The following is a 21,071-nucleotide window of genomic DNA, read 5'->3' on the forward strand; positions in this document are numbered from 1 at the left end:
ATTACATTACATCGTGTTCAGGACACCAGGATGTAGTGGTTGCTTTTTCATATTAATTTTTTTTCCTTTTCATATTCTGAACTATCGTCAAAAAAAATGGAAAATTGAGTTTTAGGACACCGCAGCACTTTAAGTAAAAACTTATTCCTGTACTTTTCAACATGTTCATACAAAGGAAATGTTTACGAAGTTTTGTCATCCAAATGTATCAGCTTGTATCAACCTCTTTCATAACATGATTTAGTGTTTTTTTTGTTTTTCCTCATAATTCATAATAACATAATTTATGTAAAATTTTAATTTGAACCTTTTATATCTATATAACTGTTGATGGCATGGATGTATGCCTAGATTACTAAAAGAGAAACTTGTGTTACTCAGCTAAAGGCATAGAATGAATTTTCTTTTCTTAAAAAAATATACTCAACAGCCAATCAGCATTTGGTTTTTAATGTCAGATTAAATTCAGGTACATTTATGCAAATTAACACACTTGTAATTAGTTAAAGTAATCAGTGGTGATACATAAAGAATAAGATGGTGGGAAACTAAACATACATGAAAGAAAATCTCATGTAAGTAACAAATACTGCACTGGTCCCACATCTCTGTTTCAGTTCAGTCTGTTATTTAGCCTTCCTTTTCTTTTTTTCTTTCCTGACACAACACCTGTTCAAACAGAAACTGCAGGTCTTGATGAAGATGAATATGAGAAGTAGAACTATAGTGAGGAAGAAGCCCAGGACATCCAGGCTGTGATACTGGTACCAGGTGAGCTCATGGGCCTGGACCCTCAAGTGCTTGGCCCCTTTATTTCTCAGTGTGAATTCAATCCAGAATACTGCCTCTTCCAGAGCACTCATGGGTCTGTCGTGGTGGATGCTGGACAGCTGCATAGCATTTTCTTTGTACCTGTGAATGTGTATATGAATTAAAAAACATAATCTGAATTGTTACATTTTTATTATTTTTTCCTCTTTATTTATAGAATTTTTACATGTAGCTTGACATATCAGGGCTAATAAAATAAGTACCAAATGATACAAAGATATACCTCATTACAGTTCAGGCAATTACAATTTTTGAGAACTAGTGAACAGCTGATAACCAGTCCTGATCCAAACGTCCAATCCAAAAAAATAAATAAATAAATAAAAAATAGGCAAGGCTTGAGTGTAACACTCAAAACAGGAGAGAGCAGTGCAAAATAAAAAGTCCTGTATAACTGAAGTGTTGTGCAGGTAAAAAACACATGAGTTAAATACGAGGTGGATGTGTTGCCACTGTTACACAGGTCAGGAATGTCGGGGTATATTTTAGATAGTCTAGATCAGTCTTTCTCAAACTGTGGTATGCGTACCACTAGTAGTACTTGGGTTCTCTCTGGTGGTACATGGGAAAGCTCCAATTTTTTTAAGATTAAATAATGTGCCATTGTGGAGGCTCCCGACGTTTTCGGGTTGACTCCCGAGGCTCTTCTGTGAGCCGGAGTGAACCAGAAAACGTCTCTCCAACCGCGAGTCCTGTGTGAAGAGCAGCCTTTCCTTATCGCCAGCGGTCACGGCAACTACAGAGCGCTGGCAGGCTCGTTTCCCTGGGCCTTAAAACTGCAAAGATGGAACGGCACTGATGGTAAAAACACAGCCCTTTTCCGCAGTGCCACAATCCTAGCCACAATCGATGAGTTGGAGAATCCGTGGCGCGGGAGATGCCGTTGGTGAGTCGGGAACTATCACCTGGATGCCGAAGCTCTTGGTAGCCAGGAGAAGGCAACCTGCTTCTTCTGCGAGTGAATGGTAATCCTTTGCGGCCAGCAGTGGGGAGTTGGCGAGGTCACCTCGCAACGGAAACTGTCTGAGAAAGAGGAATCCAACGTCATCCGTTCCTAGCAAGGGCAGCATGCCCTCCATGAGCTTGAGAGCTGTACCATCACCCAGGCCTGAGAGAGGGAGTTTATCAGCAAGCTCTGCATCGGAGAGGGAGTAGCACCACAGCAGCAGTGCCTTGAGAGGGGTGTATTTCCCTTGGGTGGGGGGGATCACCATCATCATCATGGAGGGTCATCACACAGCGGGTGGACAGCGGATCCAGCGAGGCCACCACACGATAGTAATTCATGTTGTCAGCTGAAACGTCATGGAGAGCAAACTGAACTTCGATAAGCATGAACCACAAAGGAGGGTCGTGAAGCTATAATTCCGGCAGCTTAACCGCAACAGCAAAAGATAAAATGTACAGCTCTGCTATCACTTCCAACATAAATGAAGACTGAAAAATAAACAGCAGTGGCGTTTGTAGGGTTACTGAAGTTGGGCTAGCTGGTATATAATTATGTGCTGCACGGTGGCTAGCTGCACAGCTATGTTAGCATAACATAAACTCAGTGAAGCTGGAGTATGATAGCTAACTTTTTACAACTCGATAAAAGTTGACGCGAGAGTTCCTGATGATTAGGAACAAATTTAATCGAATAATGGCTGGATGCTGTAAACAGACCAAACTTCAGTCAGGAGAAAAACTGAGATAATCCATCCACAATCCAAGGTTAGTCATTAATATTCTGCTGCATGGGCTGGGGTGTAGTTACATCGTAAGGTTTTAAAAACTGAGCTTTAAAATGATTAGCAGTAATAAAAACCGAGAGAGGCCGACAGTGATCACTGACTGTTTTTAGGGGCTTGTTCAAAATAAATAGAACAAAATAAAAAGCATTAAAACCGCTTTAATAAATGCAGAGTAGTTTGGACCCAGAAGCAGGATTCATCAGGTAATCACTTAAAGATTGGATATCCCACCTGCTGTGAATGTTTTGATGCAGTACAGTTGTTATATTATCACTCGTCACATCTTGTTTATGAAAGTTAAAATAAATAATATTCATATAAGACATAAAATTGTCTTGTGTAAACTGTATGTAGGTGTTAAATAGGCCTATACTACTGTACTTTAATGTCGGTCATAAGCATGCTACTTTAAGAGCCATATATTTTATGAGGTGGTACCCATTGCAAAAAGTTTAGATCTTGAGAAGTGCAATCTGTACACCGTCTTAAACTGAATAAGAGAGAGTCTTGCACATGAGGACGAGGTATGAATTCTGTCAATTACTTTGTCCCAGTAATCTTTCCCAAACTTAAGGCCCAGGTCCTGTTCCCAACTTTTTTTTTTTTTTTTTGGGGGGGTTCAGTAATTGCCCCATGTCTTAATTAAGGTATTTAATAATAATAATAATGGATTGCATTTATATAGCACTTTTCGGGGCCCTCAAAGCGCTGTACAATTCCACTATTCATTCACTCTCACATTCACACACTGGTGGAGGCAAGCTACAGTTGTAGCCACAGCTGCCCTGGGGCAGACTGACAGAGGCGAGGCTGCCATATCGCGCGATGGGCTCCTCTGGCCATCACCAGTAGGCGGTAGGTGAAGTGTCTTGCCCAAGGACACAACGCCGAGACTGTCATAGCCGGGGCTCGAACCGGCAACCTTCCGGTTACAAGACGAAATGCCAACTCTTTGAGCCACGATCGCCCTTTTTTGTGTTATAAGAGCCTTACTGTGAGACTTCAGCTCAAATAATTCTTCCTACCATTGCTTAGGGGGCTGACTTGGAAACTCTGGCAAGATAGAAGATGCACAGTGTCTTATTTGACAATAGCGGAAGAAATGATACAAGTTATAATAATACAAATTATACAAAGAAGACAGGTCACTAAAGCTTAGAATAGTGTTATGTTTAAAAAAAAAATTAATCCTAAAAACATGTAATACCCATCCCTCGTGGACTCCCATATACACGAGTTCACGAGGGATGGTGGCAATAGGTGGTTGTTACAGATTGGGGCCAGAGCAGAGGCAGAGACTGAATTGAAGTGACACTTTTTTTGGATATATGGCGCCCTCCAGTGATTACTTACCTGATGATCTGAGGAAAACTATAGTGAGAGGGGCAGCCCCATTCCAATGGCAGGTTGGGTTTGTCAGGACAAATGTGTAAATGGCTGGTAGACCCAATTATTTACCATACTCTATTAGTTTTCCTTTTACATGTCTCAGACTGCTTATTTGTCATGGTTGACTGTGTGGCAGGCAGGCAGGAGTGGTGGACCCAATACGCAGGACTCTTGGAGACAGGACTTAAACTGAAAACGCAGCTTTATTGCTGGAAAAACTCCTCAAACTATGAGTCACAAAACTGAACAAAAACTTACAAACAGTGGTGCTGGAGAACTGGAACATGACAAACACACAGCATGGAGAAGGTAAGAGGATGAACAGACGTTAACGACACAACACCGAGTAGGGGAAGACACAGACACTAAATACAAGAGGTGAACGGAGCGAAGAGGAAACAGCTGGGAGACACGGCTGACGCTGATTACACTGACGAGACAGGGAGAGCACAAAGCTGAACGCACTGACATAGGACACAGAACTACAAAATAAAACAGGAAGCACACGACAGAGACACAGACGCAGACTCATAAGCAGGCATACCGAATATAACACATAGAACTCAAACAATAATAATCATCATCAACAAAACACCAGAGAAACAAAACGTTCATTCAAAATAGATCAGAACTCAGAATGCTGGGTCAATACTGACCCAGAACCGTGACATTATTGTGTTGTTTTTGTTGTTTGTTGTTGTTTTGTATCAAAAAATTCAAATAAAGAGATACATTTAAAAAAACAACAACTTTGTGGTACTTGAACTTTTATGCTCATTAGACCTTTATTACGGTGGCCCCGGTGTACAAACTCCAAAAACACTTACAAATTCCAAATATCATGCACAAACTCCAAAACACATGCAAAATCCAAAACACTTACAAAATCCAAAACACATGCAAAATCCAAAACACTTACAAAATCCAAAACACATGCAAAATCCAAAACACATGCAAAATCCAAAACACTTACAAAATCCAAAACACGTACAAAATCCAAAACACGTACAAAATCCAAAACACTTACAAACTCCAAAACACTTACAAAATCCAAAACACTTGCAAACTCCAAATCACAATGGAAGTGCTCCTGGACGCTAGGGGCAGTGTTGAGCTCGATTTGCAAAATAAACGGCAAGTTTGTTGGGCTGTATGGGACGGTATAGTCTCCGTCACACTGCCCAGGTTGCCTAGCAACCATGATACTAACCGCTGGAAACGTGTTATACAACTTTGTTTGACAGAAATGAAGGAGAACATATTTTGTTCGTTTGTTTGTTTCTGCAAGAGCTTTGTGTGATTTGATAAGTATCTGAGGCTGAGACCACAGGACAGTAAAACATGATTTTTGGGCTTCATTTCTGTACTGAACAGTCATTTAACATTAGTTAGTAAATAACAATTAGCTAATGATGTTCATGAGACTAAAGTCATATCACTTTGGTAATGTAAATATAATATGGCCAATATTATAGTTATTATATTAATCATTATTAGCTATTACAGCAGTGAACATGAACTCTGTGTCAAATACTGAGCCTCAGTACAGATTCAAGTTGCAGTTATTTATGTCTTATCACCTTAAATCTTCACTCAAAGACAAGTATCTTTGACAGTGCATATATAGGTGTATCATATATGCTTCAGGAAAATCTGCATATATATGCATATATATGCTTCAGGAAAAACTGAACAGGATGGAGGTGGACCCCTGCCTGGTCGCTTGGATCTCCGACTACCTCACCGACAGACCACAGTACGTCAGGCTGAAGGACATCACGTCTGACACAGTGGTCAGCAGCACAGGAGCACCACAGGGAACTGTGCTGTCCCCTCTTCTCTTCACCCTGTACACCTCTGACTTCTGCTACAACTCTGAATTATGCCACATTCAGAAGTTTGCAGACGACACAGCCATCATGGGGTGTATCTGGGATGATCAGGAAGAGGAGTACAGAAGTCTGGTGAGGAACTTTGTCGCATGGAGTCACACAAACCACCTGCAACTCAACACCTCAAAGACTAAGGAACTGGTTGTGGACTTCGGGAGGTCTAGAGCAGGTCCACTGCCGGTTCAGATAGAGGGGGAGGAGGTGGAGGTGGTCAACAAGTACAAGTACCTCGGGCTGTGGGTGGACAATAAACTGGACTGGTCATGCAACACAGAGCACCTGTACAAAAAAGCCCAAAGCCGACTGTACTTCCTCAGGAGGCTGAGGTCTTTTAACATCTGCAGGAAGCTCCTGAGGATGTTTTACCAGTCGGTGGTTGCTGGAGTACTTTTCTATGCTGTGGTGTGCTGGGGGAGCAGCACAGCAAAGAAGGACTCATCCAGGCTGGAAAAACTGATCAGGAGGGCTAGCTCTGTGGTCGGCATGAAGCTGGACACTCTGGTGACAGTGGCAGAGAAAAGGACATTAAAGAAACTGATGGACATTATGGACAATGCCAGGCATCCTCTGCACACGGCCATTAACAACCAGAAGAGTCTGTTCAGTGACAGGTTGCTTCTCCCCAAGACAAGAACTAACAGACTTAAAAACTCCTTTGTCCCACACGCCATCAGACTGTTTAACTCCTCTCTGGAGGGGAGAGGGAGGGGAAACAGGAGGACAAAGGAGGGGGGAACAACTAAGCTGTAGTGCCTCTTCACCTCACTGTGCAATACCTTTTGTGCAATACTTTTGTAAATAGTCAACAGTGCAATAGACCTCAATACTTGAAATGTGCAATTCATTCACTTGTATTTTTATTTTTTATTCCTATTTATTCTATTTATCCCCTTCGTATATTTTATTTATATTGTCTCTGTATTTATATATGTGTGTGTGTGTGTGTGTGTGTGTGTATATATATATATATATATATATATATATATATATATATATATATATATATATATATATATATATATATATTGTCTCTGTATTTATATATGTGTGTGTGTGTGTGTGTGTGTGTGTGTGTGTATATATATATATATATATATATATATATATATATATATATATATATATAATATTCTGTAACTCTGTAACTTCTGTCGGTGCTGTGCTTTTTTGGAAATCGAATTTCCCAGAGGAACCCACCCGAGGGATTAATAAAGTTCTATCTAATCTAATCTAATCTAATCTAATCTAATCTATATAAGAGACAAATGTTGTTCCTTCAGTATGTTGGCATTACTAAATTTGGCTCATTGTTTACATATATTTATAAAAAGAAAATGTACGAGCTGTGAAAACTGTTTCTGATAGAATGAAGAGTAGACTGACATATTAAATATTCCTTTATGGACCATGACCATGTCATAACTGCTTTAAGTCATACAGAATAGATATCAGAGCCTTAAACAGGCTGACTTCTGCTAAATGGGTCAAACTGGGCAGAAAGTATACAAACACATAACATCCTTATAGAATATGATGTAACAATATAGATCAACTTACCTCAGAATATATAAAGCATATAAACAATTACAGCAATATGATGCAACAAACACAGCAGTACTACTAATCCAAAATACTCAAAGCTTCATAGAACTGGAACAAACATTTATTTTTAGGTCCATTCTGCTGCAGATACATACTTTAGGTTTCTGAACATTAAACTTGTTGCTGCCTTTCATGGTGTGTAACTTGAAGGCCCTGAGTACTTTCTCCCACACTGAAAACACTGGAATGATAAAATTATTTGAACATAACCTAATAAGACTGATTTAGGACAGACAATTAGTTATGTTAAACTTTTCTAGCAGTCCTTCACAAACAGGGAACAGTCTGTCTATTATCTCCATCTGTCAGCTGCTGCTGGCTCTTCTTCCTCCTCTTCCTCACACACTGCTGAGTTTGTCCTGGTGGATCATCAGGGGTGGAAAGCCTCACAGATGATGTGCAGCAGTGGGTCCCTCAGTCTGTCCTCACTCTGGACACTTGCAGTTGTCACACATGGAAATCAAATGTGTGATAAGCTGCAGGATTCAAACACAAGTGTAACTTATAACTACATGTTCATACTTTTATTACACAACCAGAGAGAAAGAAAAAGAGAGAGAGTGCAGGACGGACAGATAGGTGACAGTCTCAGGTGTATACACTGCTACAAAACAGCACAAGAGAAGGAGGATTTAGTATTTGTGTTATTACAGTGGTAAACAAGAAGAGTTCCCAGATGGTGCAGTGGACACATGTGTGACTCCTGTGATTAAAGCATCTTTCTTTCAGCTTAACGAGTGAACCGTCAGCTCGTTCAAACACACGTTAAAGTGCGTTTGGCTCGACACCACCGAACAGAGGCAGCAATACAACATAGCTAACATTAACAGTGCAGTGAATCCTGCTTGTGCCGTGATATTCAGGACTACAAACCGAGCAGCATCACTGACTTTCAGCTTGTTGTGTTTGTGGATATATGACTGACTTTAATTATCCATAAAATCATCACATTCTCTGTAAGATTAAAGTCAACTATTGAACAGCGTATATTTTGAAGTAAAGGCTTTAAAACCAAGTTAGTACAAACATCGCTAATGTCACATAACTTTCCCGACATGTGGCCAACAGTAATGTTTTAATGTTCTCCATTATAAAAACATTCGCGCATAAATAAGTGACATAATATTCAGTACTTACTTCTGAAAGTTTACTCTTCGGCCGCTCCGCTTCCGCCGTTTTTTTCGACAAAATTATCCACACCGACTGCCACGCTATGAAGTCTGGGATATGTTGGGCCATGAAGGCTACACCAAAATCCTTAAAATTCAGGGAAATGAAGGACGCATTTGAGGGCCGCATTTTGAGCAGCCTTTGAACTGGGACAGCCTTCGTCGTGTCGCTGTGACGTAATCGGCCTTTAAGGCTGCAGACCCTGAATTGGTATACAGCCCAAATCCGGTCATTGGTACTTCCTGGCTTGTGTAGTTACTAGGTAAAAGAAAGCTCAACACTGCCCCTAGCGTCCTGGAGCATTTCCGTTGTGTTTTGGAATTTGCATGTGTTTTGGATTTTGTAAGTGTTTTGGATTTTGTATGTTTTGGAGTTTGCATGTGTTTTGGAGTTTGCATGTGTTTTGGAGTTTGCATGTGTTTTGGATTTTGTTAGTGTTTTGGATTTTGTAAGTGTTTTGGATTTTGTACGTGTTTTGGATTTTGTACGTGTTTTGGATTTTGTAAGTGTTTTGGATTTTGTACGTGCTTTGTCTCTAGGGGCCACCGTACTTTATGATATGCTGTAAATCTGTCTTTTGAATTCTCCTATGAAGCAGAAAAACAATAGTTTGTACATAAAATATAGAAGTTGGCACTGTGACATCAACCACTGATTAGTGAAATCTTGTTTTGAAGTGTGAACCTGAGCATGGCCCTGAGAACCCAAGGGCATGTACATTCAGTGACTTGTGATTACTGTCTTTATCATCTTTCTATGTAAAGCTCTCAATTTCAGGCTCTGTGTGCGCTCACACAAAAAGAGGTGTTTTATGGGACATGTGACTCTGCTTCTGTATGAAATGATCCCTTTCATTGCCACCTAGTCCAGTCAGAGATGCTATCAGATGATGATAAAATTCTTAAAATTAATCTCTAAAGAACATAAAACTGCAAGAATAAACAGTTAAATGAGGCGAGAGATTAATGGTACAGAAAATCATTAATCTTGAAATTTATTGTAAAGAGCCCTCAACTCCAGTTAATAATTTAATCACTTTGTGCAGTCTCGGTGCTGCTGTTTATTTCTAAGGAGATGGCTGCACGTTAGAGCTTAAACTCCAAACGTTAAATGTCATGGTCTCAAAGCCTAATAAGAGACATGGAAATAACTTTAGTTTGTTGCAGATTTAAGTGAAACGAATTTGATTGTGTGAATGGGTATTCTTGGTGTGTGTTCTACTATTCCATCACTGTAAAAGAGGTTTAACAGCAAATTAAAACAAAGTACAAAAGGGTTGCTAAAACTTTTTAACACGACCAGCGTATAAGTACCCTGCACTTATGTGCAATTTGCAGGCAACAATTTAGGTTTTTGCAAGAAACAATAAAACAAGTACAATGGAAATATCCTGTGCTTTCTGGGGCATGGGTTGTGTTATGGTGTAACTAAAAAATGTTGCACAAAAAATTGCACTTAATTACAGGGTACTTGTAGTCTAACAATGTAATTATTTTATTATTTCCTGCAAAAACCTGACTTGGTACAAAACATTACATGTAATTAAAGGCTACTTGTGCCTTAGTTGTGGGTGCTACATTCATTGTAATTGTTTCATTGTTTCGCTGGTGACTCCATAATATGGTTTGCATTCCAGAAAGTACAGGGTACTTACAGTGTACTTCTTTCATTATATCCTGCAAAAACCTGACTTGACACAAAATGCACGTAAGTACAGCGTACTTGCACCATATTTGTAGTTTGTGTTATAAAGTGTTGCCAGAACATTTAAACCTTTTTTTTGTCTTGCTAAATTAATACATGCACATTCCAGTGACAATAAAGGGCTCAGTGGTTTTAGTAAGGTACAGCATAACAACTTACATTTATGGAAAAAAAAAAAGCCTCGCAAAGGCTCTGTAAAGCACCCCAAAACATGCTGCAAATCAATTAAAAAAAAATAAATAAACGAATGAGAAACCAAGACCAGATTGTGTTCAGTGTAGGTTGATCACTGTGACTTGAAATTGCAAATAATTCTGGTTTAAGGTATGTTATGCTTGGCCTTCATACTTTTCATACTCTTGAGCCCACACTCATCTTTGCTATAAAATCTATACTTTCAAATCCTAATCCAAAGTATACAGATAGTTCAAAGAACTCACGATTTGTAGTTGATGACTGTGTTGATTGCGTCTCTAAGACCTTCAGACGTCATGAAGTTCAAGTTGAGAATAACTGCAGCTCCTTTTTCTTTCATATGGACCATGTTGTCTGGCTGGTCAGCAAACATGGGGATGCCCACAATGGGAACGCCATGGTAGATGGCTTCATAAATCCCGTTTGTGCCTCCATGGGTGATGAAAGCTCTAGCTTTAGGGTGACCTAAGACATGTCAAATAACCATGAAACATCTGGAGTAAGTTTTTCACACTTGGACAGCAAAAAGGTTTCACTAAACCTGGACAAGTACTTAGCTTTAGTTTTAAGGTGACATAAGACATGCCAAATAACCATTAAACAAACCATTAAACATTTAATTACTTATTACACACTTGGACTACTTGGGAATGTCAATATATGTGAAGAAGTGATTTAAGTTGAAATTTAACTTGCCAGATGTCCAGACATCTGTTAAAGTGGAACAGCTTTGAGAAAATGAACTAAACAAAGTAGTTTAGCGCAGCGTGCAACTTGTAATCATGATTTCATCTGTGAGAAAATCATATTTCATTCAGTTCTCCTTGTTTTTAATATAACAAATGCTCACAGCCTCCAATAAAACATTTAGTGTTGAATGTGGCAAAATAAGCTCTAGGCTTTTAAAAACTTTTGTAGAAAAAATTATGTTCAGTGTGCAGTGAAAATTTGCCATCGTTGTGGAATCTGTTTTCACTAAGATAAGTTTTGATGGAATCAATGTTTCTATACTGCCCATCATCTATTGATCCGTTATTCATCTGTGATTGGTACCCACATTACTTACCCAGGAGGTCATTCTGAGGGATCCAGTCATATATTTTAGTGTTGCCACCCAAAGTTTCTGGCTTTTCTCCTCTATATCTCCACAGCACCTATAAACAGTAAGATATTTGCTAACATGATTGGGGGGGGGTTTGTATGCTAGTTTTATATTGTAATGCAATTTTTCAAGACTTGAAGGGTAGGGGACATCTCAAGACTTGTCATTAGAAATCATCAGACAAACAACAGACAAACAGACAAAATCTGACTTTTCGCAGGAAAAACTGAGTGATGTAAAATTTGAGATGGTAGAAATGGTAGTTTTGGTAGTCCTAGTAGTCTAAGGTGACCATATTTTGATTTCCAAAAAAGAGGACACTTGTCCTTAAAGAAAACTTAACTTTTGTGGGATCTGAGCGAGGCCTGAAGCTATCATGTTTGCCTTCTCCTTGGTGACGTTGTTGATCATGGATCCTAAAGTGAAGATCACAATGCCATCATCTCCAGAACTCTGCACAAATTCCTCCAGATCCTGTAACAAGTCGAATATTATCCCACTACCAACAGCCAGCTGTTTTTGCATTTTTTTTCAACATTTTGATGGCTTCACTGCTCCTGGCAGGAATATTCTGTGATGTAATGATTAATCAGATTGTAATAGTTGAGTGTCCTTACCTCTGGTAAAGGTTTAGCAGGTCTGCAGTGGATCCCACCAACATATTTGAAGTTGGGGAGGAAAGGACGAGGGAATTCAAAATCCCAGTAGGTTCGGATTAACCAGATGTCTGCTTTACTCATCAACTCACAGGCACTGGTGGGAGTTCCTGTTGCAATGCATAAGTAAAGGACATATCACCAATAGTTCATACAAGGCATATTTTCTTAATCAGATCTGATGGTATATTTAAAAAACTGCGTTTAAATCTTTAGCAAGTTTTAAATAGTTTTATAAATCAGTGCTTTACGCCTATTTGCTCACCTTTGACATCAGAGTAATATCTGTCTAATACGTTCCAAAAAGTGTGATCAATCATGATGTCTTGGAGAGTGTAGAAGAGAAAGTTCCACACTCTCTCTGAGAAGTCCATCTTATCTGTGAGTTTGCTCATAGCACCGGGAACAAAGGATGGTGGAGCAGGCATCTGACCACAATGCCTCTCCCAGTTATTAGCTAAGGAGAAGCGCAAGGAGAAGACGAGTGGGATCCCCAAAATATCTGCTACCAAGTCACTGCCAGGGTAGAGGGGGTCAGCCAAGAGAAGGTCGTACTTTCCTTCTTTCAATTTCTTCATGGCGGCTTCTGATTTCACCACACCGTCCAAATACTGGATAGAAAACTGCAGGTCAGTTTTCATTATGTCAATGAATCTGATGTAGAGCTCCAAGTAGTTCATATAATCAATCTCGTATATGGAGAATCGGAGGAACTCTTCTAGAAACTCTTCCATAGCCTCCAATGAGAAAGAGACGTTGAAGGGCTCATAGTGAAAGCGGGAAGGTTCATTGGTGTTCATGTACATTGACGAGCTCGGGGTCAGTACAGTCACCTGGTGTCCTCTGTCAACCAGCGTCTCCAGAACAGGCTTCATGTTTATCCAGTGGCTGCCTTCGGTGTACACACCAAAATATTTCCTCCATTTGCACACGATGTTGCACAAAGTACCAGCAGGATGCAGGCAGAGAGACGCAGATCCATGGTGTCTGAATGTCAGCAGGAAAACTACCCGTGGTCTGATTCTTTGGTGAAAGTATATCAGGAAAGATAATTATTAACTCAATAAATCTGAACTCTGACTCATATCTGTCTGTGCTATCACAATGGGTTAAAAGGTAGTCACAGTAAAGTTGACTGTACTGAGAAACAAGACTGATTTCTAACCTAGTACCCTAGGGTGGCTGCGGATGACCCAGGTCTTTCTCTGTCTGCCTCTGGTTCCGGGAGGCATTATTAATTAAGTATAATATTAAGTATATCTTGTGACACATGCACAACACAGCAGGATTGTTGATGTGTGTAGGATTGCTGTATGACACTTCAGCTCACCTCATTATATACTCTATCTTTAACTCTTGTGCCCATGGGCTTTATGTCAGAACTTGTTGGTGTGGAAAAAGATGTCTGAAGTTTGATTTTTGTTTTAATCAGTTTGCAATGAAAACATATGTTTACCTTTGTAGTTTTAAACCATTCATGGTTTGGAGTTATCCAGAGTAACGGTCAACTCGAGTCAGCTAATTCTATATGACACCTTGGATTAAACCTGAAAATGATGTCATTGACTATAGCACCAGGTAATGTGATAATATACCCCTCATCTTTCTCTGTGCACTACATAAACTATACCAACTCGCTCTGTCACTACAGAAGTGTGGCAGAAGTCTGAAAATCTTTCTGTCTATTGAAAATTTGGTCAACACCAAGTGCAAGGTTTAGTCAGTATTTCAAAGATGGTAAGGTTTTGCTTTATAACGCATATTATGCAGCTCTGCTTAGAACCCGTGTGACAACTTACTTGGCCAGATTTTCAGGTGTTAGTGAGGAGGGTGTGAAGGGTCACCATGGTTCTCTAAGAGATGTCCAGGAGATGCTGTTGGGCTTCAGAAATGCTGACACGATTCTAATTGGACACTGCCTGGAAAAAGACCTCTGTTTACTCAAGGTGACTTCTTCACTTCCTTTTTTAAAAATGTATTCTTTTTTCTTTTTAAGTTTTTCACAGCTTATTTCACATCTTCCAGTTGCAGTCCTCAGTAGACTTTAATGTGCAAATAATTAACACAAAATCATCTGGATGTCTGTTTTGAACCAGAACCATGGAAGGCGTTTGTAAAATAAAGTACAAAACATCTGATTGGTTGTGAACATACCATTTGGGACCTTTTTGTTTTTTGTTACACTTATTTTTTTAAATGTTATGTTTTCTATTTATCATATACTCAAAGTATTCAACAGGATTCGCCTAGAAATTTTGCAGCTTATACAAGTTCACGGCAACGGGTATTGAATCCCAATAATCAGACCCCTATGAGCAGCACATGGGGACTGCAAGGACTTCCTTTGTCTTTTTAGATTAATCAATGAAAGATTTTTAAAACACGCATTTTTACCCCAGTGCCCTCAGCATTAAGGTCAGAGGTCAGCTGTTGTGAAAATACAAAAATGTTAGCTATACAAACTTCTGAGGCATTCGATTTGATGAGATACTATACACCACTGTGTCTTCTTAAAAAACTACCAGTTTTAGAACACCCCAATTATTCCAGTTTTCTATTGAAAATCATGCTGTTTAATGTCACATTGCAGTCTGAAATGAAAGCATAGTAGAAACAAACAATTGAAGTCAAAAAAGAGATCAAGGGAAACCTTTCTTCCTTTTTTTTTTAACCTTTGGCAGTTCAACACTTACCTTTGTACCATTTCAACCTATTCATTGGATTTGAATTACATAAATTGGAATAAATAGCTGGACAATTGAGGTGTTTCAAAACTTTTGATGGGTAGTGTCCCATATAGAAAAGATATATATAAATCTTATAAAGTTTGTATCTGTCTTGTGTGAAACTTGTATGAAAAGCATACAAGAGTGAAAACAGATATAAGATGCCTTGAAAAATTATATAAATGAAACTTGTATGTTTTGGATACTTACTAAACCAATATAACATATAAATCATAAGTTTTTACTATTTCTTTTCCATATGGTGTATTTCAAACACATAGTTGACAGAGACCAACAGATATTGAAAATTCGTCATGGTCTGCTTGTCTTGTCTTGTATACCCTGAATTTAATTTGTCATAAGTCATTTTTGGACAAAAGGGTTGAAATGTCATGATACAGTAATCTCACTTTATTTCTCTCTGATGTCCTCTAAAAGTATTTTATTTTTTCCATCTTAATTATACTATTTGTAATTACCTGAACCAAATTTTTATCTAAAGCTTTTACCACCAGGTGGCAGCACATTACCGTAAAGTCTCAGTGTAATGTAACTACCAATCCCTGTCTTGAAGTAGAAATAAAAAGTCACTATTTGCTGTGACCTAATTAAGCAAATCACATACAGCAATTGTTTTGTATATAAAGTCTCTCACAAAAAGCTACCTTAGAAAACATATATGAACAGTTATTAACAGGTAGCAGTCAAAAAAGATCTATTATTCAAGGATCATTGATTCATTTTATTCTTGAAGAGCTGTGTGCAGTGATGGAAAGCTGCTCCAGTGTTATTTTCTCCTGAACTGAACATGGTGTCGTTCTGGGAGGATCTAGTGGTGATGACGGGGCTACCATAAAGGTGTTTCATCCACTGTTTGCTGTCCCTTTGAATAGAAGGCCAGTACTTCTTCTGACTCTCCATTATATTTCCTACACCTTTCAGGGCAGAGAGCATGCTACATTGAGTCACTCACCAATAAAAGATTATTTTTATACCCCTTAGTTTGTGGCCATGACACTGCAGAAGATGCTACTGCCTGTATGGAGCTGATGTTGTGGAAAGTCAAAGAAGATGGAAAATTGAAAAAATGATGGAAATAAAATTATTCCTGTACAGTTCATGTGGGGGGAGGGGGAACAAATACTAGCTGTGATTCAAATGTATTATTTTGTGTAAACCTCGTTCAGGACACGGAGGGCAGTTTGTTTTTTGTTAATATAAATGGTAAATGGCCTGTATTTGTATAGCGCTTTACTAGTCCCTAAGGACCCCAAAGCGCTTTACACATCCATTCATCCACCCCTTCACGCACACATTCACACACTGGTGATGGCAAACTACATTGTAGCCACAGCCACCCTGGGGCGCACTGACAGGGGCGAGGCTGCCGGACATTGGCGCCACCGGGCCCTCTGACCACCACCAGTAGGCAACGGGTGAAGCGTCTTGCCCAAAGACACAAACACCGAAACTGTCCCAGCCAGGGCTCGAACCGGCAACCTTCCAATTACAAGATGACCTCCCAACTCTTGAGCCACAATCACATTAACATTTATGTTAATGAGTTCTGTATGTTAAAGTTCAATTTGGAGCCCATCTTCCATATTTGTATAAATGTTGACCACATGTAGTGCCAAGAGGACCCACAGTGGTGACTTTTCATGAGCAGTACTCAAGTAAAGGCATAGAATGAATTTTGTGTTTTCCTTTCTTAAAAAAGCAAAACTCAACAGCCAATCAGCATTCTGTTTTTAATGTGAGATTAACTTCAGGTACACTTCTGCAAATCGGTACACCTGTCTTCAGTTAAAGTAATCAGTGGTGATGCATAAAGAATAAGATGGTGGGAAACTCAACATACATGAAAGAAAGTCTCATGTAGGTAACAAATATTGCCCCGGCACAACACACTCAGCACCTTTTTCAGTTGTTATTCAGCCTTCCTTTTGGTCTTTCCTCTCCTGACACAGCACCTGTGCAGACAGAAACTGCAGGTCTTTATGAAGATGAATATGAGGAGTAGAGCTATAGTGAGGATGAAGCCCAAGACATCCAGGCTGTGATACTGGTACCAGGTGAGCTCATGGGCCTGGACCCTCAAGTGCTTGGCCCCTTTGTTTCTCAGTGTGAACTCAATCCAGAATACTGCCTCTTCCAAAGCACTCATGGGTCTGTCGTGGTGGATGCTGGACAACCGCATAGCATTTTCTTTGTACCTGTGAATGTGTATATAAATGAGAAAAAAAATTGTAAAAATGAATATCATGCAGTATTAATCAAAAAGCTATGAGACCATAAAAAATTGTTTACACAGGTCATTAAAGTTCAGCTCAGCAAGGCTTTCTTGTGTTAGCTGGCTCCAAGAAAAAGGGGTTCAAGGTAAATTCTTCACGTTTCATACTCTGACCCTGCTACATTTTTTCCCTTTAAAGCCTGTTTCCAGTGCCTAATTTAAAGTGCAGATAGTTCAGAGAACTCACGATTTATCATCGATGACTGTGTTGACTGCATCTCTTAGATCCTCAGCTGTCACGTAGTTCAAATTGAGAATAACTGCAGCTCCTTTTTCCTTCATATGGATCATGTTGTGTGGCTGGTCAAGAAACATGGGTATGCCCACCATGGGTACTCCGTGGTAGATGGCTTCATAAATCCCATTTGTGCCTCCATGAGTGATGAAAGCTCTAGTTTTAGGGTGACCTAACACATGCCAAATAACCATGTGACATTGAAAGTTAGTTTTTCACGTGAACAACAGGAGAATTTCAATAACCCGGCATAAGTGCTGAGTTGAAATTGATTTGCACGTTCTAATACTTATGTGCATTCAACTAATCTTTTAGTGCAACAGATTAGATTTGCACAGGGTGTCTGTTAGAAAAGTATAATTGATCAATTTTTCCTTTTGTTAATAAACAGAATGCTCACAGCTTGCATTTCATGTTGAATGTGCGTTTAATTTATGTCATTGCAGTTTTAAGAAAATCTGTGTTTAGTGCCAAGTTTACGTACCCAGGAGGTCGTTCTGAGGGATCCAGTCATATATTCTAGTGTTGGCACTCAAGGTTTCTGGTTTTTCTCCTATGTACCTCCACACCACCTATAAAAGGTAACATATTTCTTAGCTTACATGATTTGTTTGTTTTCTGTTGTAGTATACTTACAGCCACACTTTAGGCAATATATCACAAAATATTATGGGAAAATAAAACTGCAGTATGTGTTTCTAGTCAGCTGTTTTCTACCTGTCATCTAAAGCTGCATAATCGGAGTGATTTGGGTATAAAACTCTTTGAATGCTAATTTTAGATTTTATTTTAAAGTTAGATTTATATATGTATTTACAAGATTGATGCAAGTTTTTTTTTCTTTTTACCTGTTTACTGAAACCTGTTCTATTTGTAGTTATATCATTTACATCGACATAATCTGTAGACTCTCAGATAGGTATCTACATTCAAATTGGATGAAGGTTTTAGGAGTGTTTAGCTCCTTAACATGTGCCATGCTCTTTTTTTAAGGGGACCAAAAGTAATTGGACTAAAGGGCCATTTCATCATGAGGTGTGGGCAATTCCTTTGTTATGTCATTATCAATTAAGCAGATAAAAGGCCTGGAGTTAAATTTAAGGGTGGTGCTTGCTGTGAACAGTCAAAGGAATTGTCACGGTCCCGGTGTCTCTCTGGCTGGCCCACACTGGTTACAGGTTGGGTTTTTGTTTCTCTCTCTCTTTCCTCCCTACTGTCTCCTGCTTGCCTGGGCAGAGTTCAGAGTTACTGGGCTCTTGCCTTTGGCTCGCACCTTTCACACCTGGGTTTATTGCCACCACCTCCTGCTGATCTGTCCTGATCACTCTGGCGCTATTTAAGGGTAGGGCTCTGAGCACCTCATCGCTGAAACGTTGAACCCGCATAGTTCATGCTCTCTGCTCTGTTTTAAAGTTGTCTGTCTTTAACTAACCGTTGTTTCTTTAAATAGATTTCCCGGACCTGTTGGTGGACCCTTCCTGAGATTCCTGTGTGTGGCAGCGTGAGTGGAATTTGAGAGTGAGTGGTCGAAGAGGAGCGAGTGTGAGTAGAGTTTGAGCGGCAGTGCGTGATGGATGTAAAATTGGAGATGGCTGATTCTCACAAACATGCAGCCTAAAATGTCCAAAGTCTGCAATCTCATTAAAACATGTAGTTTTTGTAGTTCTGGTAGTCAGAAGTAGAGCACTCTGAAACATGAAAAACGACTCCATGCTTTGCAGAAAATTAATTACAGCTGAAACAAAGATTATCCTCTGACCTTTTGTGGGATCTGAGCGAGGCCTGAGGCTATCATGTTTGCCTTCTCCTTGGTGACGTTGTTGATCATGGATCCTAAAGTGAAGATCACAATGCCATCATCTCCAGAACTCTGCACAAATTCCTCCAGATCCTGTAACAAGTCAAATATTATCCCACCACCAGCCAACCAGCTGTTTTCTCATTGCAACATTTTGATGGCTTCACTGCTCCTGGCAGGAATATTCTGTGATGTAATGATTAATCAAATGGTAATAGTTGAGTGTCCTTACCCCTGGTAGAGGTTTAGCAGGTCTGCAGTGGATCCCACCAACATATTTGAAGTTGGGGGGGAAAGGACGAGGGAATTCAAAATCCCAGTAGGTTCGGATTAACCAGATGTCTGCTTTACTCATCAACTCACAGGCACTGGTGGGAGTTCCTGTTGCAATGCATAAGTAATGGACATCAATGTATCACCAATAGTTTATACAAGGCATCATGTTTTCTTAATCAGATCTGATGGGATATTAAAACACTGCGTTTGCATTATTAGCAGATTTCAAATAGTTTTTTTAAATCAGCCTATTTGCTCACCTTTGACATCAGAGTAATATCTGTCTAATACGTTCCAAAAACATTAACATATCACCAATAGTTTATGCAAGAGATCATATTTTCTTAATCAGAAAATTTTAAAACACTGTGTTTACATTATTAGCAAATTTTTAATATTTTTTAAATCAGTGCTTCACGCCTATTTGCTCACCTTTGACATCAGAGTAATATCTGTCTAATATGTTCCAAAAAGTGTGATCAATCACGATGTCTTGGAGAGCGTAGAAGAGAAAGTTCCACACTCTCTCTGAGAAGTCCATCTTATCTGTGAGTTTGCTCATGGCACCGGGAACAAAGGATGGTGGAGCAGGCATCTGACCACAATGCCTCTCCCAGTTATTAGCTAAGGAGAAGCGCAAGGAGAAGATGAGTGGGATCCCCAAAATATCTGCTACCAAGTCACTGCCAGCTTTCCAGGGGTCAGCCAAGAGAAGGTCATAATTTCCCTCTTTCAACTTCTTCATAATGGCTTCTGATTTCACCACACCGTCCAAATACTGGATATTGTACTGAAGGTTTGTCTTTGAAATGTTAATGTATCTGATGTAGATCTTCCAGTAATTCATATAATCAATCTCGTATATGGAGAATTGGAGGAAGTCTTCTAGAAGCTTCTTATAAGCCTCCAATGAGAAAGAGACATTGAAGGGCTCATAGTGAAAGCGGGTGGGTTCATTGGTGTTCATGTATACTGACAAGCTCGGAATCAGTACAGTTACCTGGTGTCCCCTGTCAACCAGCGTCTCCAGAACAGGTTTCATGTTTATCCAGTGGCTGGCATCGGCGTACCACACCAAAATATTTCCTCCATTTGCACACGATGTTGCACAAAGTACCATCAGGATGCAGGCAGAGAGACGCAGATCCATGGTGTCTGAATGTCAGCAGGATAACCAGCTGTGGTCTGATCCTTTGTAGAAGTATCACAGGAAAGATAATTATTAACTCAGTTAAGATGAACATTTACTCAATTCTGTCTGTGATTGTGTCTCTGAAGGTTCTCAGTCATCCAGGTCATCGTAGTCAAAGGAGCTTGCAAAGAAAAGTGTCTGGACTTCTTTAAGTTGCTTGAAGACGTTTCACCTCTCATCCACGAAGCTTCTTCCATTCTAATGTCAAATGGTGGAGAGTCCCAGATTTAAACCTAGTGGGAGTAACCCCCCACAGAGGGACAAAAGGACCCCCTGA

General features: G+C 39.6%; 1 protein-coding gene across 2 annotated transcripts; it reads right to left on the reverse strand.

Moving 5' to 3' along the window:
- Positions 1–626: 626 nt before the first annotated feature.
- LOC143421511 (UDP-glucuronosyltransferase 2A2-like) lies at positions 627–20,979 on the reverse strand. 2 transcript variants are annotated; one of them, XM_076891080.1, is made up of 8 exons: positions 20,035–20,979; positions 17,096–17,104; positions 12,540–13,166; positions 12,236–12,384; positions 11,961–12,092; positions 11,583–11,670; positions 10,762–10,981; positions 627–912 (listed from the first exon to the last, which is right to left on the reverse strand). In XM_076891080.1, exons 1-8 carry the CDS (start codon positions 20,750–20,752, stop codon positions 627–629), a joined length of 2,229 nt encoding a protein of 742 aa, XP_076747195.1. In that variant the 5' UTR covers positions 20,753–20,979. The 2 variants fall into 2 exon arrangements, with proteins under 2 accessions (XP_076747195.1, XP_076747194.1); XM_076891079.1 differs by lacking the exons at positions 627–912; positions 10,762–10,981; positions 11,583–11,670; ... (1 more) ...; positions 12,236–12,384; positions 12,540–13,166 and adding exons at positions 17,481–17,700; positions 18,013–18,100; positions 19,288–19,419; positions 19,559–19,707 and having other exon boundaries at positions 16,738–17,216.
- Positions 20,980–21,071: the final 92 nt, after the last annotated feature.

Source organism: Maylandia zebra, linkage group LG12 (assembly GCF_041146795.1).
Source record: "Maylandia zebra isolate NMK-2024a linkage group LG12, Mzebra_GT3a, whole genome shotgun sequence".
In the NCBI taxonomy this organism is placed as follows: Eukaryota; Metazoa; Chordata; class Actinopteri; order Cichliformes; family Cichlidae; genus Maylandia; species Maylandia zebra.